Source organism: Nuphar pumila, chromosome 17, assembly GCF_984573655.1.
Source record: "Nuphar pumila chromosome 17, dmNupPumi1.hap1.1, whole genome shotgun sequence".
In the NCBI taxonomy this organism is placed as follows: Eukaryota; Viridiplantae; Streptophyta; class Magnoliopsida; order Nymphaeales; family Nymphaeaceae; genus Nuphar; species Nuphar pumila.
The window spans coordinates 11,003,744-11,031,334 of record NC_143265.1 but is presented as its reverse complement, the minus strand read 5'-3'; the positions used below and the strand labels follow the sequence as shown (position 1 = coordinate 11,031,334).

Genomic DNA, 27,591 nt, shown 5'->3' with positions numbered 1-27,591 from the left:
GGAGTTAAAAATGAGTGTGTGCAACTTGCATTATTTAGCAACAATTTAATTCTTTGGCAATGTCGGTCTAACTTCATTTTTTTAGTTTTGGCCCTTAATTGAAGTCTTCGTACAATAAATGAGCTTACTTTTTTTCACTAGAATAAATCCTTTGTTTGATCATCAAATTTTAAATTAACTAATCATAATACAAGCTCATACATAAGCTCATGCTTCAATAGTTGTAAACCTAAATATGCAATTTTTCTAGGACCCAACCTTATATCCTGAGTTCAAAGAAACAAGCCACGATTTCTCGATGCTGAATGAGTATAGAGCCCTTGCCAACACTGTGAAATTATACGGCTCTAATCTCTTGCAAGAGCTGAAAATTGAGGTACACAAAACACTTATTTTATTTTATGGTGTGAATCTTAGAGCGTCACATCTTGCTGCTCGTCCAATGTACTACAATCGAAGCAAACATATTGCAATTGATATTCATTTTGAAAGGGATAAAATTGCAAAAAGTCAACTGGTGTTTAATTACACAGCTAGGAAAGATAAGGTTGCTGATGCATTGACTAAGCCTCTTCTCAACGTCATGAAATTTTGTGTAGCAAGTTATATGTGGTTGAACCCCCACTGAACTCAAGGGGGGCCTGTTGGAGATTAGACAGGGTCACACCATGATAATGGGTCCAATCGGATAGTGTCCAGCTCATCCAAGGTGCAACCTGGAGTGTCATGCAGGGCAAGCTCAAACGAAGGATCAAGATTAGTTGATCCAGGAAACTAAAGTCTTACCTAATCAAGGACTCAAATTTTTGGAAACCAAGTTTAAGTCTACCAAGGGAGCCTGCAACGTTCCCATTTGGGAATAGGAAAGAGTTGTATCATACTATTGAAACTGACAAAATATTATGAAGCTTATTTTGCAAAAAAGTACACTTTTTCAATAGTCCACACTACAATAGTAAGACCCCCTCAAAAGATAATCCAACTTACAGTGGGAGACCTTTGGCTGTACACTATCCTTGTACATTTAACACTGGCTGACAGACGCAAACAGTCTTATTATTTTGAGAATGAAGAGTGCAGTTTCAGGTGTGGTTCCAACCATCATTATCACCCTCACTGTCTGCCTCACTATCAACAAGCACATCAGACAAACGAATCAAGATAACTGTAAGTGTGCTTTCTAGTGTACTGAAGCAGGCTCGCATAGATCTGATCCCACACTCCGATGAAAAGTGATTCGGTATCCGGACTGAAGGATATCCCAGAAATTTCGCCAAAGAAATCGATTTCCTGCCGCTTCTTGCAGTCCAGCTTAGTATCATATATATGAACAAAATCAGCAGGCTCAGCCACTGCCATGAACTGCCCATCCGAGGAATAATGAATAGATCGCACCGCACCCAAATTGCTCCTCAGGACTGCAACAGAGGTAGACAAATTCCTAATATCCCACACCCGGCATGTCTTGTCCTGGTTCCCTGTAGCAAAGGTACAGCCGTTGGGGTGCCAAGCAGATGCAAATGAGAAGTCCAAATGACCCACAAACGATGACACAGTCTGCAAGATCAAACCGATTAGCTAAGTTACAGTAAGCTCTTCCATCTCCATTGGCAACAAAATTAAAATGTCAATCCTGTTGGTATTTATATAGAACAGCTCGATCTTTTGGTATCTGTGCACAAATGGGATACATGTATGAAAATCAGGTGAACTCTCTCTCTCTCTCTCTCTCTCTCTCTCTCTCTCTCTCTCTCTCTCTCTCTCGTTTCACACGTACATAAAATGATATACACCTAAATCGATACCATTTTTTATCTTTTAAAGTTTAAACCTAATTTCATTCCTTTAAGCGAGTGAGGAAAAGATTCCAACCAAGTGTAACCCATCCAACTAAATCCAGCATGCACTATTCCTTGGAAAATATGTGTGTATTATATGAATGCAGGTTGAATCTTAACTTGGACCTGAAAACAAGTACAGAACACCCTATTCTGCTTCCAGCCCCGAGTAGAGGAGTTGGATCCTCCTTCAAGCAACTAGATGAGTGAAATCTAGGCCTAATGTTGGACTGGAGCCTCCAACCAATTAACATCCCTAATTAAAGAGAGAAACCCAAAAGAAGTTGCTTTTGAAGAGAGTATTTCCAGAAAATATTAAATGTGCAAGTTTTTCTTAGCAAAATCAGCAGCAGTTCTTTTTAAGCAAACGTCAAAAGTAAATATACATCTTCTGCAAAGTATAGACGAAAGAATAAGCTTATGTGAAGAATTCCCTAATTTACTATAAGGCTGCACAAATACCTTTCCAGTCTGTGAATCCACAAGTAATCCATCTGGGTCATCTCCAACAACTAAAAGAAGTTTACGGTCTGGACTAATGGATGCATGCTGTAAAATAGATCAAATATGATCAGCAGATAACAAGAAATGCCGGGCAATAAACCAAACATAACAAGGTAGAAAACTCTTAAAAAATGGATAGGATTTGTACAAAAAATATTACATTCACTGCCCAAGGGAAGGTGAAGTGCTTCAAAAGCTGAAACCTCTCTGTTTCAAATTCTCGTACTCCACAATCATTATTTGAAGCCATAAAGTGTATGTTCCCACTGAGAAAACAAGGAAAAAGAAAACACAAGAAAAGTTTATCTACCATATTATGGCCGGAATATAGTTCCTTCAACCAATCAAAATCTAGCACAAAATTACCTCAAATTGTCATATATCTCAATAGCATTTGTAATCGCATTATCGTCAAATGTTGTCCGCCTACAAAAGCTAACTCCATCACGATCTAGATGCTGAATTGCAAAAGAACAAGAAGTTAGAAGGAGCATGTAAGCAAGGATATACAAACATCATTGAAGAAAAACAAACCATAATATCATCTTCTGAATGTCAAGTGCAAATTATATGGATGTTCAATTATGATCAACGATGATCACTAGCATTACTGCTCCAGGTGAGAAGCAACACTGCATACTTACAGATTTATGGACCAAAGCCATTTATTCCTATTTACTAACCATTTTACATATTCCTTGATAATACAATTTAGGAAGGTCAAAGGTAACCCTTCTTTCACCTCTACTGGAAACATCCAACTAACAATTAATGTGAGGGAGCGGTAGATAATTATATCCTTGAAAAAAAATTCTTCGTATTACTGAAGACAAAGGACATCATCAATAACTGCACCAAGATTTACACAGCTGGGTGTTGCAGTCCCACTTTCCAGAAAACACATCACACAAAGAGATAGCTGGCAACTCCATCATCATCAACAAGCCTTACCCAACTACATGGGGTTGGCATAGTGATCAACTTCATGGAGTAGAAAAGGGAAAGAGCAACCAGCAAGACTTTACACAAAGCCAATTAACTGCACCTTCCTATGTATCACCTAAGAAAATCAGAAGGTTTTTTGCCAATAACTTCCTAGCCATTCATTTGGTCTGAAACCAGGTTGCAAACTTGCAACAAAAATAAGATACTCGTTGAGTTCACCCATCTTACACAACAAATCTGAACTATAACAGTATAGCTTCATATGCAAGAGGAAGAACTACCAGCTTGAAGCTCTAATAAAATATGGCAATCTAACATTGATCTCTCTCTAGATCTCCCTTCACATAAACTGATGACTATAACAAAGATCATTACACAACAAAGAACTAAATTATGAGGTACGACTTGAGAAACAACAACATACATCTACAAATGTAATAATCATCTTCTGGCCAAAGCTACAGCCTGTTAACAGTGCAGGCTACCATAATGATTGATTCTCTTCACCACAAAACTTGTGTATACTACAAACCAATCTCCATCAAATGGCTGAGAGCCAAGACTACTCTAAATTTCAGATAATCCTACTAACCAATCATGCTCATCATAGAAAGTCCTACAAGAGTGTACAAAATTAAGCTAATTTGTTCTATCCACCAAGAGAAGCACATGCATCCTTTTGAGAATCAAGGCTTTTCCTGATGCTTCCAATAAGTCCTCCAAATAAACCTTCAACTTCGCGAATGCAGACTAGAAGAGATACATGAAGCAAGTTGCAGAATTCCGATGTTAGATGAAAGAGAATAAAGTGGAGAGAAGAAGGAGAATTTTTAGATTGGGAAATTGCACCCTTTGTTACTTTTCAATGGTTAAAAAAAAGTATCATTGAACACATTGAGTCCTGGGCAGTTGGCATTCCTGTACCAGAAATAAAATTACCATAAAGAGCTCTAATAAAAATCTCTTCTACACCTGGTATGCAAGTCATACGGAGAAAATTGAACCCAAGATGCATCAGCCTCGGAGATTTTAAAAAATGTAGGCTTTCCCAGTATTTCCCATAAAAAAAGCATCAGTAAAAAGGAAAGGAAAACAATTCTCCATATTTCATGGTAATTCAGTTATGAGATTTTAATACGTGCAAGCATAAAAATATAATCCTCTCCCTCTCCCTCCCAACATCCAAAAACAGCACTGAATATTATGACATAAATCACTGCTAGCATATCCCACCTCAATTCTCATTAAAAGATCCTTTTACTAGTATTGGATTAAGGAAACAAGTGGAAGTACTGACATAGTGGCAGGATAACAACTGACATATACAATAAAATTGTGAAAAGTTCAAAACATTGCCAGTATTTGTGACATAGGTAAAGATATCACAAACAGATCCCCAAATAGTAACGACATTGCACATTAAACTTTAAACTAAAAAAATGTTGTGATACTTCCTTGAAAGAACAATAACAATTGCATGGGCTGGTACCTTGTGTTAGAGAAAAGTACCAGAGTAAAAGCATTATAAATCTGAGCAAAGCCTTTTTGAACCCAAACACTGCCAGAAAAATCAAAGTAAAGTTGTACTCAGACAAAGAAACACTACTAAAATTTGCCCCCTTTTTATTTCCCAATTCAACTAAGATAACCAGAAAGGCCTGAACATCCAAACCAATGTCCTAGCTTGCCCATTACTGCCTACGAAAAACCCTCAGGAGCTCAAAACAAACACAAAGCATCTGAAAAGGAAAATAATCACTCTCTGTGGCTTCTTTCTATTTCTAAAACTCTTTGTTCTTTTTCTTCTCCATGTGCATGTGCCTGCATTGCATGTGCATTAGGGGGTGGTAAATCATTCAATATTAACTGGCAAGACAGACTCTGCCAGTCCTTGGTTCCCAATTTGCACAAAATGAGCTGACTCCTGACTTTATAAAGTACTTCCTTTATAACAATATAAGATAGGAAAAAAATCAAGACTAAGTACAAGAAAGTAGCAACAGTGGGCATATGCATGTGCACATAGGACACGTGAATCACAGACATTTAAACGGGAAATTCAAGGATCAAAGTTCCAACACTAAATTTGAAGAGAGAAAGGATATGATGCAATGAAGACACTATATGACATAAGCAGGCAGATTTTTATTTTTTAAAGGGCTTCTTAAAGTTAAATTTGCTTCTCAATAATGACTCATAGCTATTATTTTTTCAATTCATTAACATTTTATTTTTTTCCAATGTCTCCATGAAGTTTCCCTCTTCATTACTTTGTGAATGCTACTTTGTTTCAGAAAACATAAACTCTACCATATCAATGCTAGTTCAGAACAAAAGCCACAACTAACATCAACCAATATTTAGCCCTACTGTACATCTGCTACACAATTTTGTATGCATTAATAAATCAACTGCCAAACATGAGACGGATGGTCATAAACAGGCATACCTTGCAAATAAGTTCTCCCTGAAACCCCCCAGTAACCAGCAAGTCATCCTTAACGGCAAGTGTGCTGATCTGTGGCTGAGAAAACCCTTCTAATAGACTGCCAGGGTATTTCTAAATTAACAAATAAACACAAACAACTTTAGCTTGAGAAGAAAACAAGTAAACATAGTACAACGGCACCATTTAAACACAGACCAACTGAGCTCAATTGTTAAAACAAAGACGATAAAATGACAGAAGAATAACCTCACTAGGCACAACACGGCCTGAAACATTGAGTACTTCTGACGAGTTGCAAGCTAATGCTGACCAGTGAATCACCGAGTAGTTTGACATAAGATAAACATCATGTTTTGAGGTTGCCCAAACCAAGTTCCTCAACTAGTAGCATTAAAATGAAAAAACACAATCAGCAAAGTCATGTCAATATATCCTATAAAATTCATTTAACACTCCATAAGAATATCAAAATATTCGACACAAATTCACATCAACTGGATCGGACACAAAGTTAGAACAAGTAGAACAAAATGAACAATAGGTCTATGCCAATGCTACTGTTTGACAATAGATGCACAGAAATAACAGTAGGCGACTGCTCATGAATAAAAAGCAGCAACAGCACTGACTGAAAAAGCTAACAGGAGGAAACTAATATGAAGAGGCCATTCAAGGAATCGTTTGTCCCAAAAACTTTCATGCAATCAATCAACACTAGATACTCTTTCCAGGAGTTTGATTATTAAAATGCGAAAAAAGAAAAGATGCCATTCAAAAACAATTCTAGCCTCATCTTCCATAGAAATCCAAAATCATGCCAAAAAAATGGCAATTCATAAACATGAAGATTAACCTGAAAATGAAGAATTGTGGACTTCACCGATCTCGCATTGTGCCTAAAATCATAATAGTTCCCACCTTTCTCTATTTGCTTGTATTCCTACAGCAATAAAAACCAACCCACCAAAACGGATTACAACAATTTCATTCAACCAACAGCCCCATCAAATAATGCACTCAAGAAGAATATGAAGAATAGAACATTAAAAAAGGAAGAAAAAGACCAACCTTCTCCATGACATTGCCAGATGCCGGGACGTTCTCATAGTTCCTGTATTGTTCAAGTCTGGTCCGTCTATAACCCTCCCTCGATATGTTCAACCTCTCCCACGGAATTCCTTGGATATCCTTCCCCTTCCTCGCTTGAGACGCAGACGTATCCGTCACTCTAATGAGCTACTCAAGGCTCGATTTTTTTTTCCACAAATTAGAACGAACTGAAGCCGGAGAGAGAGAGAGAGAGAGTATACCACGTCATACTCGTCCTCGTTCTCCACCTCCCTCGCGTCCCTCCCGCGGAACTCGTCGTCCATGAACTCGTCCCTCTCGTTATCGTCCGCCATGTAGTCCAACTCCTCCCGATAGAACGACATCAACAACAACCGTGCAGGAACTCTATATCAACCCCCAAATCAAAACCCTAGAAACCCGAAGCGGAAACTACAGAAACCCATAGTTTCCCTCCACTGCCTGAAAACCCCATTACCCTTCTCCAAAAACCTTTCACAATCCCAATAATTCACCCCACCCAAATCGCAACCAAAACCCTAGAAAACCCAATGATTTTCCCGAAACCATAATCGAGATCAAGCCCTAGTAAACGAGATCAAATTCCTGGAATTTAAACCACAAAAAAACTGAAAGCATAATTCCAAAAATCCGACTCCAATCGAATGCAAAAAAAGAGAGGAATCTGAAGAAAAAGTGAGAAATCGCACCGACAGTCAACCCAAACAGGAATTAGACAAAAAAGGAAGAAATTCCATTTTCTTTATTTTCCCTAATTCTCCCTTCTCCTGCCTTCTTTCCTCTCCTCCTGTGATGAAATGGAGAGAGAGAGAGAGAGGGAAAGAAAGCGACGGTTATCTTTTTCTCTTATTTATTATAAAAATAAAATGTGAAGACGACATCGGAATTTAAATCCGTTATAAATAACAAAAAAATTGGCCATTAAATAACGAAAAAACAAAATGGAGAGAGATAGACCGACTTGCAGGATTACCAAAATAGATCTCACAATTTGGTCAATGACAGAATTACTTCCACCAATCTGGTGTTTTCACCGGGCTTGACTCAGGTGCTTGAAATTACTCGGTCCGAGTCAGGTTCGAAATGAGGCCAATTGGACCCACTTGGTTGAGAGGATTTAAGGGCGAAGCCTTCTTATTTGGGTTCGAGCTCCAATTGTGACATATCAAATTGCATTGGATTGTTCAAAAATGAGCTGAAGGGAGACATGGGCTTGAGTAGAGTTAGTGCCCATTGACAAGCCTATCAAGCCAACTGTGCAATGTTGGTGCTAGTGATGTAACTGAGTCGGGTATACCCAACCCCAACCAATGTCCCAAACATTTAAAAATGTTGATAAACTTAGAATTAATATGCATTGCATTAAGTTTAGAACACCAATCATATCAAGACCCAAGTTAAAACCCAAACTCATTAATTTATATGGGTCAATTTTTTTCAGTCATACCCAAACCTGAATTTGACCCGAATCAAAACGGGTCTACTAAAGACCCGACCTGATCATACTAGACCCAATGTATACCTGAACCATTAACCCATATGAATTCACAATCTCTAGCTGTACCTGAACTTGAATTATTAGATTGGGTCAAGTTTAGGTCTTACTTTTAGACCCAATTCAGAATGGGGTCTTATCCATCCCGACCTGGTTACACACTTAGTTGGTGCTATTCAAATGACAAGGTATTGCGAAATTAGTACAGTGAATGGATCGACTCAGTCAGAGACCCCATCATTCGCAATTGAGCCAAATATGTCGTGACTAACACGAACCCAACCCACTTTTGCGAGCCATAGAGCCAACAACCTGAAGTTGAGGGGTGAGGCTAAAGTTGTATCACTATGGGAAAAAAAGGGCATATTTGTCATTTAAATCAAACGTATCTCATCATGCGTCACTAACGTCAGGGATAGAGATACCGAAAGGTACGATCAGAGTCTATCACCACGTCAGCGAATGAGAACTGTGGGACCAGGCATGTTTCACAAGCACGTCAAAGAAATGCTGGGGTCCACTACATTAAGAGCCAGGTGGCGGGCGAGTGTCAACGAGACCCGACCCGTACCAAATCCTATAAAGTGCAGGTACGATAATAAATCGGGTTCAGACCTGAAGGTCCGATTAATACATGGATACGGGTATAGTTCGTGAAATTTTATACCAGACGCAGGCCCGACCTGAGTTTTGATTAAGACATATAATTTTTTAATGTAAAAATAATAATAAAATAATTATTTTACTGAGTATGGGCCGGTTTTGGTTCATGTAGTTCTTATCAGGTCTGGGTATGGTTTCTCTTATGACGAGTCTAATTAAATCCAGATCTAAACTCAATACTATACCCAAAAATCAAGGTTAGGTCCGGTTCTACCTGAGTCTAAACCAAACCCGACCCGTTGACACTCCTAGTTGTGGCATCGCTTGATACCTTACCCGACCTTACCTGTACCAAATCTTATAGGTCTGGGTATGGTTTCAAATGAAGGCATTGGAATAGTTTAAATTAAGGGTGTCAACGGCTCATGTTTACCCGGACGTTACCTGTACCAAATCCTATAGGGTCCGGGTATGGTGATAAATAAGAAGACCCGATTAAAACCCGGGTTCAGACCCCAAAGTCTGATTAATATATGAATCCGGGTATAATTTATGAAATTTTATACCAGACCCAGGCCCAACCCGAGTTCTGATTTTTCAATGTAAAAATGATAACAAATATTATTTTACCGGGTATGTTTCAGGTCTGGTTCATGTAGTTTTTATCGGGTTTGAGTATGTTTTTTTTATGGTGAGTTCAATTAGATCCGAGTCCATACCCAAAAATCGAAGTGAGATTTGGTTTCACTTGGGTCCGTACCAAACCCAACCGGTTGACACCCTAGTTTAAATGAACGGCTCACAATGAGCTAGTTCACTGTTTTGATCGGTGTCGTTCATTTATAAGATGAACGACATTCAAGGCAGCTCTGACGGTCCTCCGATGTCATCCTCTCTCGTACCTTAGCCTGTCCAGCCCCAACTTTGGCCTTTGTGAATGGGTTGGGTTTGATCCACACCAACTTATACCAAACCCTATAGGATCGGTGATAAAAGAAAGAGGTCCGACTAAAATTCGAGTTGGACCAAAAGTATTAGATTAGTATGTGAAGCCGGGCATGGTTTGTGAAATTTCATATCAGGCTCAGATCGGACCCAAATTCTGCTTAAGATCCGGAATTTTTCAATTAAAAAAGAAAAGAAATTATTTTATTGGGTATGAACCGGGTCTCTTTTATGATAGATCTGATTGGACCCGAATTTAGACCCAGTACCAGCAACTCAAAATCAGATACAATTTTGGACCCACCTGGGTCAAAACCAGGTCCAACCCTTTGACATTTGCTGAAAACATAAATTGAAACCTTCAACCTCTCTCTCTCTCTCTCTCTCTCTCTCTCTCTCTCTCTCTTTATATATATATATATATATATATATATATATATATATATATATTTATTTATTTATTTATTTACTGAGGATATAAATTTGCTATAGTTGTCTGTACTGCAATTTTATAGAAAACATTATTTTCCACTTTTTCATCTAACCTTATTCATGTCATCATTTATATAATTTCTTTATTGGAAAACATGATTTTGGATCATGTTTTTCAATATGTAAGTTACTCTTTAAGAGCATTAAAACTCAACAAGCCATAAAGTACCCAAGTTTCGTTTCATGACTCGAAGAATCATGATTTTGCATAAAAAAGATTCTCCAACTTGCAAATTGAATCGGTACAACTTGCAAAAATGATTCTCCAACTTGACCCGAGTTTCTATTAATACATGGATTCGGGTATAGTTTGTGAAATTTTATACCAGACCCAGACATGACCCGAGTTTCGATTAAGACCTGCAAATTTTCAATGTAAAAATGATAAAAAAATATGGTTTTATCGGGTTTGGTTAATGTAGTTCTTATCGGGTCTGGGTAATTTTTTTGATATTGAACCCGATTAAACCTAAGTCTGAATCCGATAACATACCCAAAAATCTGATCCAAATCTAGTTTCACCTGGGTCCGAACCAAACCCGATCCGTTGACAACCTTAGTTTTTATACAAATGTGAAGAAGGTCGCGAACTGGAACAATTTTATTAATAGACACCGTATTTTGAGGTATGCTTGTGCAACCTTCGAAAGCTGAACGCGCTCCCAATATGTCACATGGACACGCCAAAAGGACATTTTCTTTTGTAATTTACAATTAAAAATAGTATATACGAAGACACGACACGTGACTGAATTGGAGTAGCTGTGGCATAGCCCTTCTCATGTGTAGCCATAACGCAAATTCCCAATAAGATGGCAACGAGACAAATGCGTTACGAAAAAACACCAAACTTATCAGTTATTCACAAAAAGCCACCTAATGTTTCAGTTAACTCAGCTGACCACTTGACCTATATGTCACAAAGACACGAGGACGCGTATGCAGGTTCGACTGGCAAGTTCAATTTTTATTTTTTGAAAAACAGGACACAAAGGACACGGGAATTTTTAATATTTAATATATAAAAAGTATTTTGATATTTTAATATTAAAAATGATTTTTTATTGAAATAATAATTAAACCTATTAAAATATTGGCCATGCATATCAGTGTCCGTGTTCACGTGCTCATACATATCCGGTAGTGTCATGGGGGACACACCACCAAAATGGCGTGTCCTTGTGACATAGCTTGACCTTTGTTTAGTTAAAAAAGTGACGCAATGCACTCATTGTTGATTTGTTTAGCACCAAATGGGTTTAGCACGGACCCACTTTCATCTCTCTCTCTCTCTCTCTCTCTCTCTCTCTCTCTCTCTCTCTCTCTCTCTCTCTCTCTCTATATATATATATATATATATATATATATATATAATATAAAAAAACGATGCATGAAAAATATATAAATATGAACTATTAAGTGTAATATATAAAATATATATTTTATATAAAAATAATCTGAAATATTTTTACAGGAGTCAGTTACTGTTAGGCTCATCTCATTCAGGGATAAGCCGAACTCCAGCACGTATCGGTTAAACACAAACACGAACCAAGTCACGAGTTCAATCTAATGGTAAATAAGCTGAGCCCAAACATGTGTTTGGTTCATTGGACCCGGTTTACCAGCACTAATTTAATGTAAGTAGCCAATAGGTTGGGTAGTTTTTTTTTAAATTACTCGATTCAAAATATATGGTCCAAGTGAGATTCTTGAAAATCCAACCCACTCAAGTGAGTCTAGCACGGTCTATAGCCTTCCAATTATCAAGTCAGGTGATTTATTGGGCTTAGGGTATCACTTTACACACACTCTCTCTCTCATGTGTCCCAACAAAAAAAGAATCCATTTATGGCAATGCTATTTAGAGCAACAAAACTGATCTCATTGACTACTAGTGATTAGGGGTGTTAACGGGTCGGGTTTTTGACCTGACCCAGATCAAACCCTATAGGATCCGATTATGGTGACAAATAAGAAGACCTTATTAAGACCCGGGTTCAAACCCGAAGTTCCGATTAGATTGAACTAGTGACTTGGTTCGTGTTTGTGTTTAACCGATACGTGCTCGAGTTTTGTAAAATTCTATACCAGACTCAAGCTCGACCTGAGTTCTGATTAAGACCCGCAATTTTTCAATATAAAAATGATAAAAAATATTATTTTACAAGGTATGATTTGAGTGCGGTTCATGTAGTTTTTATCGAGTATGGGTATGGTTTTTCTTATCGTAGACCTGATTAAACCCGGGTTTGAAGTTTGGTTCCAACTGAATCTGAACCAAACCCGACCAGTTGAACTAGTGATGTCTAATAAAGTATAACGTATCTTTGTTTTTCTTTTAGACACTTGATGGCATTATATGTGACCAGCAAATCCTTATCTGTCAGGGGAGCAAACCAATATTGATCCAAGTAGAATAACATTGTTGTGGATCCATGAGCCATTTGGGGATTTATTTAATCCTTTTTTGCACGTAAAATGCACACTACATTATCATTTTTGCTTGGAGATGTGTGGTTACAACGTAGAAGCATCATTCACTAAAATGTGTGGTTGTGGTAACACAATCATATAATATTGGGAATTATTGCAAAACTTAGGGGCATTAGAAGCATGAGCATGGCCCAACTTTGATGCTATGAAATCGAGATGTTTGGATCGTCATCGTTTATAATTCTGCTAGTTAAGTTCATGGCTGTGAGATCATCAATGAAAAAACTAATTAAACATTTGAAGAGTACCCTCAAAGCAATTAAACATAAGATTTTTTGGCACAAAACTTCAAAACCAATTCTCATACAAATTAAGTTGATACGGAACCCCAAAAGTGAGATTTAAAAAGTGAATTTCATTTGTGTGTCAATCTCGCTTTTGAGGCTACTTAGCAACTCAATTTTTATGAGGTTTGTTTTTTGAGGTTTTGTTTCAAAAAAAGTTTTTTTTTTTTTTGAGAAAATGCCAAAAAAAGTTGTATGTTTGGTTGTTTTTTTTAGTACTGTTAAAATGAGATTCACTTTCTAAAGTGTACGATAAAGTATACCTCTTTTACTAAAGGTACATGTGATTTGAAATCACATGAGATTTAAAAAGTGAACCTCATTTGAACAATACAAAAAAAAACATCCAAACATAAAACAACTTTTTTGGTACAGTACTCCAAAACTATACATTATAAAAAATGAGTTAGCATAAAACCCTAAAAATAAGATTTAGAGATTCACTTTCTCATGAGATGTTGAAAAAGAATCTCTTTTGAACAATATTTTTACTTTTCATAAACACAACCACACATACCCTAAATGTTTAAAACCAACAAGAATAAAACCAACAAGAAATTATTTTTGGTGGACAAAGAGTACTTTCTTTTATAGAGTTTTACGCCACAAACACCAAAACATAATGGGGTGGATTAGATCGATCTGGAGTCCTGATGGTAAATCCATGACACATGAAGGCTAAACAATAAGACAAGCTGCTTGTAAATAGGCTTGTGTTCAGCTCACAAAAAAACCCATTCAAACTCGTAAAATAGGTTCGGCAAGCCTAATACAAACAATGGCCGTTTGGCTTGGCTCAACTCATTTAAGCTTGTTTATGTATATGGTTGAAGTGTTTTAGCTTGGAAAATCATTAAGTTTAGAATTAAAATCTTGTTGGTGAAAACATTGAAACAATACATTTATTTTGTGAAAGGGCTAGTTTGAGCTTGACTCTTTAGGTTTAAAGGCCAAATTTTATTATTTTAATATATATATATATATATATATATATATATATATATATATATATATATATATATATATATGAGCAAGCCCAAACTTTGCTCATTTAACTTGAGCATGCCATGAACTCGAGCTTGACTCATCTTGCCACAAAAAGGGAGCCCAGCTTGAACACCCTCCAATTAGTTTGTTCTCCTTGTTTACCAGCTAGCCCTACATGCATTGACATCCAGTCACCATGGATGGATTGCTAATGCTTTTAGATCGGTCCTAACTAGTCTTTTTAGGGTCATTCATGCTCTAGATGAATAGCATCTAGAGCATATCAAATGCACTTTTCCTGAACAAGTGCTTAACCAGTGCTCCTGCTTAACCTTAATCATAAGTAGGACAAGTGTATTTTGCTTTCTGCATTTATAAAGATAGTGGGGTTAGCCTGCTTGACTGTTTTTTTTTTGACAGAGAAAGCTGAGGTTAGGCAGACCTCTACCAATTATACGACTATACCATGGGGTTCGAACTTGCAACGTCCTAACACAAGGTGGTGTGCACTAACTGCTCCTGCCAGACAAGCGGAGCCCCCGGTTGATCAGATTGTCCTGCTTTCACTATCCAAAGACCACTCTTTTATGGAACAGCTAGTCCCTAAAGGCTCACCTTCTTTCTTCTTTTTAGTCATCTAATAGGGATCCTTCTTTTGAGTCCTTTCTCCTTGATCAAGCATCCTTCTAGACTTGAAAAGATTCATCATGCAGAAGATGCTGTTTAGTGAGAAAGGCCCTCAATGACATGTTTCTGTTAAGATTAGAACCTACAACTAAACATGATTTAAACCTTTTTTATAAGCGCTCACTTTGGATATGAACTTGTTTTTTCATAGGCCAACTAAGAATAATTGTTGTTTTAAGAATTATATTGTTTTATTTTGCAAAGAAGGTAAATTTATTAAAATAGGAAAGCAAAAGGAAGAAAGAACAACCATAACGCCCACCATATCTAGGTCCAAAATATAAAAAATGGATCACATCATGACATGATCAAATTTATCCTACATTCAATCTTAACCATCCAATGGCTAGAATTAGTCCACATTCTTACCTCGATCTGAACCAATCCTAGCCGTCTAGGTGCATCAGTTTGACCGATCGGATTAAGATAGATCCCCTGACGTCATATGTAAGAGGATAGGATCTTTTTGAAAAATACTCCATTGGTGAACAAAATAAAGCTTAAGGTACCCTTGAAACGTGTTGTGCAGCCCCCACAGGCTTTGAAGTACACTCGTCAAAGATCATGCTAGAATTATATTCACATTATTAGAAGCATAATAACCTAGAGATAATTCATATGTATGTACGTAGCTTTTCTAACATATAAGTTTATGACTAGGGATGGCAGTGGAACGGGGCGGGGGCAGGGGACAAGGTCTCCACACCTGCTCCTTCTCAAAATACTGCCTTCCATCCCTGCATGGGTTTTGATTTTAACCTCCATCTCCATTTAATTTCCTCCATCCTTGAGATCCCCTCGGTCCATTGCCATCCCTGAGGAAGGATTGGGGACAGGGCGGATGGGGCAAAGCGGAGATGGGGATGGGTGGGAGGGGGGTAGGAGAAAGTGTAAGTCCATTCCTGCCTCGATCTCCTCTCAAATTTTGATTTTAACCTCCATTCCTGCCTTCATCCTCGTTTCATGTCCTCCATTCCTGATCCAAACGAGGCTAGGCATGTCCCCCCCCCCCCCCCCCATCCCTCGATCCCATCCCTATTTATGACCAAATTTTCTTTTTTTTTTTTGTTAACAAAAAGAAACCACCATTATGGTTCAAACGTCCCATTATGGGTTGAGAGGTACCACATTGACCATGATCCTATTTTAGTGTCTATGGTGCAAAATTTTGTGAGTATTGCTACTATCTATTGAGGATAGTTTTATGTTAGCTTCAACATTATGGCAAGGGGATGCACACTCTAGTTATTGAACTTAGGCTTGCTTACTTGCAAGCAAGGCTTTTATGATCCCAATATATTCCTTATTCTTTGAGTACCTTAAGTTTTCATATTCCTAAAGTAATTTAAGTTGTTTTTTGGGGTTTCTAAACCAACTTGGATCATTGGTTCCTGGCACATAGTCATGCCATGACTTATCAAAAAACAAGATTTGTTAGTTCATATTCATTGAGTTTTAGGGTGTGAACTTCTTGTACTTCGTTATCCATCGAGGATGTGAAGTATCTTTCAGATAAGAAAAAAATTCATGTTCTCCCAACATCACCAAGCAAACTCCAACAAAACATTTTAAAAGGGCATTTTCAAAAGTCTTATTTTATAAAATGCATTTCAAAGAATATTTTTTTAAAGTTTTCAGTATGTTTGAGCATTTTTTGAATAAAATCTTGTTTTATTGAATTTTGACAAGTGAAATAACATTTTTAACCTCTTTCAACCAAAAGTAAACCCTTCTAGCTTTTCAACTAGCTAAAAATCACTTTAATCCGACATTAAAGTGAAAAGTTATGACCAAAACAAAGTTTTGGATTTCAAAATAACTTATTCAAAAAGTAAGGCATATTTTGAAAGCATTTTATATTGTTGAATTTAGTTTTAAGCCTAAAAAATCAAATGTAGAAGATGATGTTAACTTTCAAGCATACTAAACCATTTGTCAAAAGGACTTATAAATCTCAAGTTATTGGCATTTTACTATGAGTGTGTCAGAATGAGTCTCGACTCAATTGGGTTTTAACCAGATCCAAATTCATGTCCACTGGATTGACATCAATGGTTCTCACTTATGCCAGTCTATGTGGATTAGGGTCTAGATGGATCAAACCTACCTGATCCAGATTTATTTGGATTGGTGCCAGTGTGACTCATTGGCACCAATTCATTTGGTTTGGGTTTAAAAGGATTAAACTTGACCCGACCTGGATCTAGATTCATCTGGATCGGGTCTGGACCCAATCTGGCCTGAGTGGCCATATCCATGAGATTGGTGCCAGTCTTACCAACTGGATTTGGATTCAATCCGATCAAATCTGACCCACCTTGAGTGAATTGGTGTCAGTGTTACAAATTAGGAGTCAGTAGGGATGGCAGTGGACTGGGGCGGGGGCGGGGGACAAGGTCTCCAACCCCAACCCGTTTCAAAATCCAAACCTTCATCCACACCTCCATCCTTGCACGGGGATGGATTTTAACCTCCACCCCTGCCTCCATCCCTGGTCCAAACGGGGCCAAGTTGGGGCGGGGCCCTGTTTCCCCTTAGTCTATAGTCATCCCTTAAAGGATTGGGGGCAGGGCTAGGTGGGGATTGGGACAGGGATGGGGCGGGGTGGGAAAAATCATAAGTCCATCCCCACCTCCATCCTCGCACGGGGATAGATTTTAACCTTCATCCCCGCCTCCATCCCCATTTCATGCCCTTCATCCCCAGTCCAAACGAGGCGAGGCGGGGTGGAGCCCTGTTGTCCCCCGGTTCACTGCCATCCCTAGGAGCCAGTCTTATCAACTTGGCGCCAATCTGGGTTTAAATTGCATTCTGATGCAACCTATCCATATCCCAATCCAGGCAACTAGATTGGCGCTAGTGTGTAGCTCAAACCAAGTAGCACCAGTTTTACCAACTAGTGTCAATCTTAGTTAGAGCCCGTGTGACTATTTGGCGCTAGCAAGTCCATTTGGAATCGATGAGCAGCTCCACTAAAGTAATTTTTTATTCACTCTGCTCTAAGTTAGGTAGCTTTCCTAGGTAAATAGTTTCTTACGTAGCTTTCTTGTGCTAGATTTTTCACTCGGTTAGCCACCAAGCTTAGAAAAGTAGAGTAACTCCATAAAGATAGTTTGTTTGCAGCTTTCTCACTTTTTTAGAGTAGTTTTTCTATTAGGGATGCCCTTTCTACATAGGAATCTCGGTTAGAGTATCATTAATCCAACGGGTTTACAACTCGCAGTTGAGTGGGGAGACACTGCCGATTCATCGAGCGAGGGCTAGGGCTCGCCAGCAACCCAAGTTAGTATCTCTTCCACTTTCTCTTTTTCATTTTTTCCACTCACTTTCATTAACTTGCACTCTATGTTTCTTGTTTGTTTGAGCCTTAAGTATGTTGAGAAAATGTAGCAATAGTCACGCTTGCTTCACCAACTTATAAAACTATGAAAAAGTGGATTTAAGAATACTCGGAAGTTTCCTTTCAAAGAAAAGAAGACTCGATCTAACTCAAGACATGTGGTTAGGGGTGTCAACATGTTGGGTTTGGTTCGGACCCAGGTGGTATCAGACTTGGACCCAGTTTTCGGGTATGGTATCAGGTCCGGACACAAGAATGTCTTAAATAATGGCTATATATAGTAGGGCTGGGACACAGATCAGCTGCTCGTAGACTTGTAAAGAGATCGTTTGGACTCGTGAAATAGGCTCAGCAAGCTCGTGCATGAACAACCAACTTCTGGTTGGCTCAGCTCGTATATGCTCGTTAGTTAATAATAAATATATTTTACATATAAGATGGTTAAAGTGTTTGGCTTCCAAGCAATAAGTTTAGAGTTCAAATCCTATTGCTTCAAAGTTGGAAACACTAATTTATTTTGTAAACCAACCAGTTTGAGCTTGGCAATAGTAGGTTTAAGGTCTAAATTCTATTATTTTCAACTAAAAAAAAAGTATATTTTTCTGTAAATGAGCTAGCTCGTGCTCCACTCGTTTAGCTTGGGTTTTTCATGAGCTCAAGCTCAGCTTAGCTCGACACAAGAAACGAGCGCAGCTTGAATAGCCTCTGTTTGGTTTGTTCGGCTCGTTTACCAGCCCTAGTATAGAGCACAATAAATAAATCTTTTTATGCTAGATTAAGGAAAAAACCATCATCACCGACCACACATTAGCAGGCCTTTGATTGGCAAATACCTTGAGGTCCCTCGTACCGATCAAAGAATACACCCAGCTTTAACAGTGGTTGTCTCATGTGAGGTGACAAAACAAGGGCAGCCCCTAACCAAGAAGGTGAAGCCCGTCCAGTGCCATAATACAAAAGACTCATTTGGAGTGCCTGATCATACGTGATAGCTGGATTAGTTGGGTTGGCACTGTCCGAACTGGGGATCTCTGGTATGAACCCCACCAAGCACTGTACCTTAGGCTTCCTAACAAAAGTACCACTAACCACAAAGAAGAAAAGGATCCCTGCAGGACATCATTGGAGAGTGTGAAGGTTTCAAACTTCTGTCAAGATCCTATCATTAAAATCAAACCGGATCCTCTACTTTTTATGTATAAATGAGTTGAAACATTGGACCGGGCTTCACAGAGCTGAAAAGCATACAAGGCATCCAAATTTTGGAGCCATGATGTATTTTTTTCCAGTTTAAAGCACAATAAAAACACACACAAGAAAAAGCACAAGGAAATGAAAAAGAAAATAAGACACTACAATAACATCTGTAACGAGTCTAGTCATTTGTACCCTCTATTCGTTATCCCCATTGGTTTATTTTCAGAAACCGATGAAATCCTGACAGAATAACATCTTTTAATTTTTGTATTTAAAAAGTTCTTTATCGTTTTAGCTATTCATTTTGATATCTTAAATCTTATGTATGCTGTATTTTCTCAAAAAATTCATGAAAACACAGTTTTAATTTGTTGCAAAATTGTCTCTTGCAGAAATCCCACTAAGCAGATCTGTGACTTGTGGCCTCTTTATTCATGATCTGGCTGTGACTGAAGGCCTGTCCGAACCCCCAATAGCCAAAATTTCATGTTAACTCATGCTCTAACTATGCAACAAACGTGTACAGACAGACCAACACAACTTAGTGACCTCACAAGCAAAGGTGATGCACTTTAACCTATGACTCAACAAGTCTCACAGCCAATTCCTGAGTTACATTCAAAAGTCTTGAGAGGCAGCAGGGGAACAAACATGAAGCTTCATAAGCACTACGAACAGTCTCAAAGAGTTATATTGATTATAATGAATGAAAATGAAATGGAATAAAATTAAACAGTGGCCAGATACATCACCACATACCACAGGGAATAATGAAAGCTTTCTTATAAGATTAACAAAGAAATGCTTACAACAACTAAACATATGTATGGGCAGCAGCTCTCTAGAAACAAGTTGAAACTGTGAGGGTTTGAAACAGTTTGCCGGAGACTCCATCCAGTCATTGAGAGATGATCGCCAAACAGCACAGGAATATCTACAATGGAAACTTTCCCGTAATCTGATTGTACATAGATGGAGGATTTGGAAGATGGTTGATGTCCAGTCTACCCTCATATAATGTCTCATCCTTCTGCTCTTCCTTTGGCCTAAGAAACCTTGCATCGCCTTCCTTGCTCTGCTGATGCCCAAGGTATGGCTGCATTGGACCCACTACCTTGCCTGGATTGAAGCCCAAGCCGAAGGCAAGCATCAGGTTTGCCGACCTCTGCATGCTCAATGGAATTGGCCCTGGAAAGTTTGATGCCATCTGTGTCAAAGAAACAAGTGGTTGCGTCTCGAGGTGACCAGTATTCATTCCAAATGAAGTAAAAGGCATGGGTTGGAGGGGAGGCAGTTTCATGTCATAGCCAGGGGAAACTCCGAACTTAATATCGCCAGAGAGGCTCCTGAGATAAGTTGCTGCTTTTAGGTAGTCATTAGCTTCAAACTGAGGGGGAAAGTCATCCAGCTTTGGTTCAGGCTTAGCAATACCAGTAGCTGTAGGCAGTGCCAGTGGTGGCTGAGAAGAAATCCCAGAATGGCCTATGTTTCCAGACCCAGAGTTTCCATGGCCACTGTTCCGTGCAGTGGGAACCTCATGGTTATGTTTACCCTCATATGTGGTTATCACAGACTTGAGATCATGGGATGCTCTCTCTACATGCTTCCGAACAGAGCATCCGGCATGTGTGCACTTGTAGTAGCTCCTGCATCAATATAAATACCGAGACAAAATTGAAGGCGGATTTCTTTCAGTTTAAGGTTTTCTATTCTTTTTTTTCCATGAATGCATCAAAAATCGACCTACAGAAATGGAACTTGTTTTGAAATCTTAATTCTTAGTACTAACCATACTAAGTAGTAAATTAATATCACAATGTACAAGCCTCAAATTAATGGTGATTTGATAAATAAATTCAACTCATGGACCTTCCTTTTATGATGGATAAGCTTCATTTTCAAAGTATCCAACTATGCATTCACAAACTACCTTATGTCAAGTTGTAACATCCTATATTGATTCTAAACCTGGCATGACAAAAAAAAAGGAAAAAGAATGTGATGAAGAAAGACAAGAACAAGAAAATATTAATCATCTTCTTGTTCGACGTTAAGGTGAAGGAACTTAACATGCTCATTAAAGAGCAAAGAGGGAGTAACATAAACATGAAGATTGTCAAGCAAGCACAACACACCTCGGATTTGGATTTCCCTTCACAACTTTTTGTCCATACTTGCGCCAACGATATCCATCATCTAAAATGTCAACCTCACTGGTTGTTTGAACAACCACTCTTGGTTCACGAACAGCTCTGGATGACAGGTTTGCTTCAATAACAGAATTCTCTTTTTTCCTGAATAGCAGTAAATGGGACAAAATTTGAACACCACATAGTATAGTATAACAATTCCAAGTACACTACTACAATCACCAGTGCACAAATATTGTACATAAACAAAAGTACCTCCGTTTTGACTCAGGCTCATCATCATCACCATCATCTCCAAGAGAAATGCTTCCTTGTGTATCATCTTCATCATCCTCACCTTCATCATCACTAGCTATTGTAGATGAAAGCTCCGGGATGTCAGCTGACTCAAGGCGATTTAAGTATTTTCCTTGAACAGTTGAAGATGGATCTGAAATATCAGTAACACCAGAAGTAGAAGATGTCCTCTCAAGACCATCACCCCTCCAGTCTGTAGCAGATTTTTCCTTAAGGGGGCCATGCTGCTGAACACTTCTCCATACTGAGCCCCCTTCACCAAGTGAACCAGTACTTTCAGGCCTTTCTGACATATCATTATGTGCAAAGACTGATCCGATTGCAGAGCGACGACCTGGTTGAGGCTTTGGATGGTTATGAGTGCCCTTGTAAATGATTTCTGTAATCTGACCATCATGGGAGCGTTCAACCTTTTTTTTCACCTGACAATTTGGATGAGTACACTTGTAATAGCTACGAGGATATTCACTCCCTTTCACCTGTTTCTGTCCATACTTCCGCCAATTATATCCATCTTCTGATGGCTTCCCCATTCCTGCAGGGGAAAATAGTCCTTTCGGGTCCCCTTCTACAAGCAATTGGGAACCGGAATCCTCCACATGCAGCTGTCCATCAGGTAGAGAAGTTTCCTCAGGACCAACACTAAGAGGTGGACTTGGCAAATCAACAGAATTAGCCATCTCGATGCCATTGGTAGAGATTTCCAGACTGGCTAGAGCTTCATTACTACACTCCTTCCTTGCATGTTCTGCATGATCATTAACATCAACAAGAGGTTGCAGCTGACTTTGGCATCGGACATCTGTCATCCCTACACGCTGCTCAATTTCAGTGGAAGTAGAAGAAATCTGAGGACAAAAGATAAGAGAAAATTTGAGCAAAATATTTATCGAATTGGGGTTTGGAACATAGGTTCCTAGTGTGGCTTTAACAACTTCATATGCTATAAAACATTTGACAATGAGATAACATAATAGTAGACCCTATTTTCAGAAGATGATTCAAATGAAAACAAAATGCTGGAAAACCTATACAAATTATAATCAGCATTATGATTACTACCTCAAATCAGCTCCCATTAAAACAGATGGGGAACAATAAATATCAAGTTAAAAAATTATAACTGCGAAAGAAGATCAAGCTCGATACATCTCATATCTAAAGGGACAAAGAAATGGAAACTGCCTGTAGCCTATTGCTCCTCATGCCCCCGAAAACTCAAAACAGACTTCCACCTTATAAATGACCACCATACTCTGAAAATCTTGAATTTACAGGAAGTATAAAATCAATTGACAAAATTTTGTTCAGTTCACTCCAAAGTTCAATATTAGTGCAAACTAATTTGGAAAAGGAAAAGGTGAATGTATTGATTAATATAATCAGATAATGTTCGAAGATCAGTGCTAAAAAATAATTTTGAGAAGCATGAAATTTCTTCCACACCATACAATAACATGAATAAGATTGAGAAAAAAATGTCTTCCATGCCATACAAATAGCACTTGCTATAAATTTAAAGGAGAATTCATCTGGCCTTTGTCAATCAGGAAATTTAGAAGCTCCCCAAAACTGTGCCTAAGATCAATAGTTATGGCATAGAGAAAGAAAGGATTCGCTAATTTGTGTTTGAATTCCCACAGAGATTTTGAAGAACCTCATCTCACTTGCACTGAAAAGGATCACATCTAATAAACAAGATAGGTTAAAGGAGATGAGACCTAAATGCTAAGCCCATGGATAAATCCTCTTATATCTATCCCAGAGGCATGAGCCCTCTCAAGAGCACGATAAAGAACCAATCTACCCGGAGGGCAACATGACAGTCATACATGATCTGCTGTTTCCACCAAATCTTGGACTAATCTCAATCAAACTAATGATTTCATCTCAACTTATCTGTCTACCAGAAAGATATTTTATTGCAACTATGTGGCTACTGATAAACTCTCATAAGAAACTTTGGCATAAGTGCTATTATAAGTTGGCTACAACACAATCCTATCATAAAAAGTTATAACATGAAAAGTTGCATAGGCTGTCATATATAGCAATCAGTGGACAACCCTCAAATGCTATGCAGTTGCATGAATACAAAGGGATATCAATCAACTGATAAGTTGACATGATTAATCCTGGTTGCCCAAAGTATCCTAAAGCTTGAATCTGAGTTAACACACACCGGGTATATCTTTCATGAATTAAATTGCAAGCAATTAATTAAAGACTATGTCACACGGACTCTTCTAACAGGGCACCGCACCCGCACCCCAGGCGGGTGCGATACTTGGACACAGCTTCCTTTATGTTAGGTGAAGTCAACCACACTGAGGTCCATTTCTATCCAAAAGTAGATTCAGTTAACCCTAATCAAGTTCATTTTTATCTATATGATATATATATATATATATATACATAAATGCACACAAATAGTGTTAACTTAAAACTGTTATATATATATATATATATATATATATATATATATATATATATATATATATATATATATATATATATATATATATATACACACTCCCCGCACCCAAGTTTTTTTAAAGTGCCGCCTCGCCGCATCCGCACCCATACCCGCACCTGCACCCACATCCGCAACCGCACCTATGTGACATAGATTAAAGATTATGTCCATCTTCCAGCCAATAGTAAGTATCACATTGACTTGTATACTTGAAAGTAAGAAGCCACGGAATACACTGGCAGATAGACTAAGTAGCAGAATTGTGGAACTATCTAAATCACTGGGAAGTTCTACAATAACAAGCAATTATGGAACCGATTAAGCCAGTAACCGGAAGCAAGCACACTTGCATGTGCCAGTCATAATCAGCAAGAGACGGGGTAATGGTGCTAATGCAAATAGCTCTAAACTTTTAAATGCACGAGCATAATATTCAACAGAAATACCATAAAACTCCTATAGCAATGCTGATTTGAAGTATACACAATCTGTCAAATCACATAGCCAGAATTGACAAGGAAAAATTGGCAAATCTCTTATTGTTCATGCACATCAAAATGACTTGAAAAACAACACACCTGATTTCCAAGATCATAAGCGCACGTATCACCAGCATACATTTCGGGCTTGAAAGAGAATGACGAAGCATTGATATCTTCAATTTGCTCATCTTTGCTTGCATCAGAACCTAGAACATAAATTGGACTCTGATCCACGATTGACGGACCAGGAAAGGTTCCAGTTGTTGGAGATAGTTGTGCCTGCAACATACAATAAACGGTAAAGCATGGCCTGGTAGAAATTTTATAGCATGTTTGATTCATAAAACCAATGAAGAAAAAGTGAAAATATTGTTGGAAAACATAAGGATTCATTCTTTTAACGGTCATGCACACTACACGTTACGAGTGTCCTCCATCAATTATTGCAACATGCATGACCTGCTAAGAAACCTGTAGGTCACACAATGTACAACACTTTTTCCTAAGACACCAACCATTTTATCAAGACTTTTAGAACCTTTTCCCATTTGAAGATGAGAATGAACAGCTTATTTAAGAAAAATGTGTGTTTGAGAAGAAGACGAATCTCAAGAGCCATACGTCTTTTGAATGCTGATGCAACCAATTGATTGGCTAACCAAAGAATCAAACACACCATAAGCAGAAACAAACTATACATAACCAAAAAAAAAAATCTGCGCCATGAGAAGAAAAAGAGCAAGAACACCAACAAAATTGGAACAAAAGAGAAAGCCATCCCTCATCACCAACAAAGGCACACATAAAAGATTATCATTCAAAACAACAATAGGAGAAGATTGGGAGCTCTGGAGAGGGAATTACCAGGGAATTGAGAAGCATGACAGGGGAATCGAGCAATGTGGTCGGGCTAAGCCCCGGCGGGATTGTGAGGTACGGAGAGCGAACCGCCGGCGACGACAGGGGGCTCACCGTCCTGAACCTCGCGGTGTTCAGCCTCGCATAGTTGAATCCGCTCCTCGCCGCCCTCCTCTCCGCGATGCTCCCCCTAATCCTTCCACCGGAGAATCCGTCCCCACCATCGTTACCAGCACCACCAAAGATGCGCTTTTCTTCGCCGACACCGCTCCCCTCTTCGACAGCGTCCACGACGCCTGCGGTGTTCTCGCCGGTGGAGCTCAACAGGGGCGAGAAGGGCCTCGTCCCGATCTCCTCTGGGGCGAATGAGGAGAAGAGATTGTGAGAAGTGGACGATGAAGCAGTGGAGATGATAGAAGGTGGTGCCGGTGACGTTGGTCCTCTTCCCCAATCTCCGAGCTCTCCTCCCCCGGCGGTTCCTCCTCCTTCTCCTCCGGCCATTATTTCAAAAGGCGATTCCCCACACACCAACATCATCGATTCACCTCCCCATTGCCGGTCAATTCGTTCCCCCCTCCACACACCTTCACCTCTTCGACGTTCAAATTCGTCTTATGTGCATGCGCTATTTCTCTCTTCAACATGCACGCACAGAGAGACAGAGAGAGAGAGAGAGAGAGAGAGAGGGAGAGGGTCGGTGGCTATTTGTGAACTCCAATAAATGAAATTTCTTGTTCTCTCGCCTCCTTGAACGATGAGAACTATGAGAGAGAGATCTTTATCTTTTTTTTGGCGTGGTGTCAGAGAAGGGAGTTTGACGGGACAGATTATTAGTTTGACCGGTCTTTTTTTACTAGAGAGAGTAGAGAGAGAGAGAGATGTGAGCCTGTGCTCTGTAAAACCCAAAAATCAATTGAATGAGCAAATCAACATCTGAAACAATGGAAGGTGAAAGCAAAAAGAAAAAGAAGAAAAGAGAAAGGGAGTCAAGTTCTAGAGAGAGAGAGAGAGAGCTAAAAATAGGAGGTGAGACGGTGAGTCTGTTGCAAAAGAGCAGGGCGTGGGTTGAGAGAGAGAGATCCGGAGGGAACGTCGGGTCTGCCGGGCGTTGTGGCGGTCAGGCAGGCAGCCAATGCATCATCATTAACATCACACCTCTCTCTGCTTTTGATGGAGGTGTTAGGTTGGTGGTTTGGGTAATCATGCCACGATGGGTGCAGAGATGAAAGAATCCAAAAGATAAGAAGGTTGAGATTGTTGGAACAGAACGGTGTAGGAAAGAAGGGGAGGACACTCCTGGCCTCCACTTGGCAGTGTAACAAATATCAGTTTTCTTTTCTTTTCTTTTTTCAAAAAAAAAAAAAGTGAGATATCAGATATGCTGATAGAAATGCAAAAATCGGTTATAGATTAATTTTGAATTTTTGATTAATTAATTATTTGTTTTCTGAAAATTATTTTTGTAAAAATTAGCTTTTTTTTTTTGTCCTTCTTGTGCAAAACATGAGAAAAACAATAAAATTTTCAAAATATCTCGAGAATTTAGCTGCCGATACTTACTGGAGAAAAACGTTTTGTCATTGTGATACATGGGTGCCTTTCCTTTGTCACCCCCAACGACTCCAACCATGACAAGTATGGGCGATATCTTGAAAATATAGCAAAAGAAAACGAAAAGCGATTTGGCAACCACTTAAAAGGCCTAAATATCTGATATTATTACAAAGTCATGTTTGTCATTTAGATGAAAAATATTGTGATTTTAGCATGATACTTATAGTGACATAATATTGATTACAATTTCAGCTATTTTATTTATTTTGTTCTTTTTCATAAGGTTTCTACTATTTTAATTTTGATTATATTTATGGTTGGTATGCTTGAAATGGATCATCATGGGATTGGTCTGAGTTGATGTCCAAAGTGGAAATAAGTTGGCTACATGATTGGTTATACTCAACTAAATTTAATTCCATG

The 27,591-nt window shown here is 38.7% G+C and overlaps 2 protein-coding genes across 2 annotated transcripts; both read right to left on the bottom strand.

Annotated features, from left to right (window-relative positions):
• Positions 1-893: 893 nt before the first annotated feature.
• On the bottom strand, positions 894-7,594 carry LOC149811623 (putative WD repeat-containing protein C2A9.03). The gene is made up of 9 exons (XM_089993670.1): positions 7,047-7,594; positions 6,805-6,972; positions 6,590-6,676; positions 5,983-6,117; positions 5,737-5,847; positions 2,709-2,800; positions 2,503-2,608; positions 2,301-2,387; positions 894-1,557 (listed from the first exon to the last, which is right to left on the bottom strand). The coding sequence occupies exons 1-9, from the start codon at positions 7,167-7,169 to the stop codon at positions 1,144-1,146; spliced, it is 1,323 nt and encodes a 440-aa protein (XP_089849796.1). The 5' UTR covers positions 7,170-7,594; the 3' UTR covers positions 894-1,143.
• A 12,401-nt stretch (positions 7,595-19,995) lies between these two features.
• Positions 19,996-26,242, bottom strand: LOC149811622 (WRKY transcription factor SUSIBA2-like). Its single transcript, XM_089993669.1, has 5 exons — positions 25,621-26,242; positions 24,853-25,035; positions 21,757-22,646; positions 21,487-21,645; positions 19,996-20,997 (listed from the first exon to the last, which is right to left on the bottom strand). The coding sequence occupies exons 1-5, from the start codon at positions 26,149-26,151 to the stop codon at positions 20,286-20,288; spliced, it is 2,475 nt and encodes an 824-aa protein (XP_089849795.1). The 5' UTR covers positions 26,152-26,242; the 3' UTR covers positions 19,996-20,285.
• Between the last annotated feature and the right edge of the window lie 1,349 nt (positions 26,243-27,591).

Bases quoted from the DNA above. Each gene is read 5' to 3' on its own strand.
- LOC149811622 (XM_089993669.1), bottom strand. From the start codon at position 26,151: ATGATGTTGGTGTGTGGGGAATCGCCTTTTGAAATAATGGCCGGAGGA. The intron at 21,646-21,756 runs GTACTTTTGTTT...ACTGCTATTCAG, and splicing joins GAGCCTGAGTCAAAACGGAG to GAAAAAAGAGAATTCTGTTA. The intron at 20,998-21,486 runs GTGTGTTGTGCT...ATATTGATGCAG, and splicing joins AAGGGAAATCCAAATCCGAG to GAGCTACTACAAGTGCACAC.
- LOC149811623 (XM_089993670.1), bottom strand. From the start codon at position 7,169: ATGTCGTTCTATCGGGAGGAGTTGGACTACATGGCGGACGATAACGAG. The intron at 5,848-5,982 runs GTTATTCTTCTG...TTGTTAATTTAG, and splicing joins GCCGTGTTGTGCCTAGTGAG to AAATACCCTGGCAGTCTATT. The intron at 2,609-2,708 runs GTAATTTTGTGC...TTGTTTTCTCAG, and splicing joins GAGATATATGACAATTTGAG to TGGGAACATACACTTTATGG.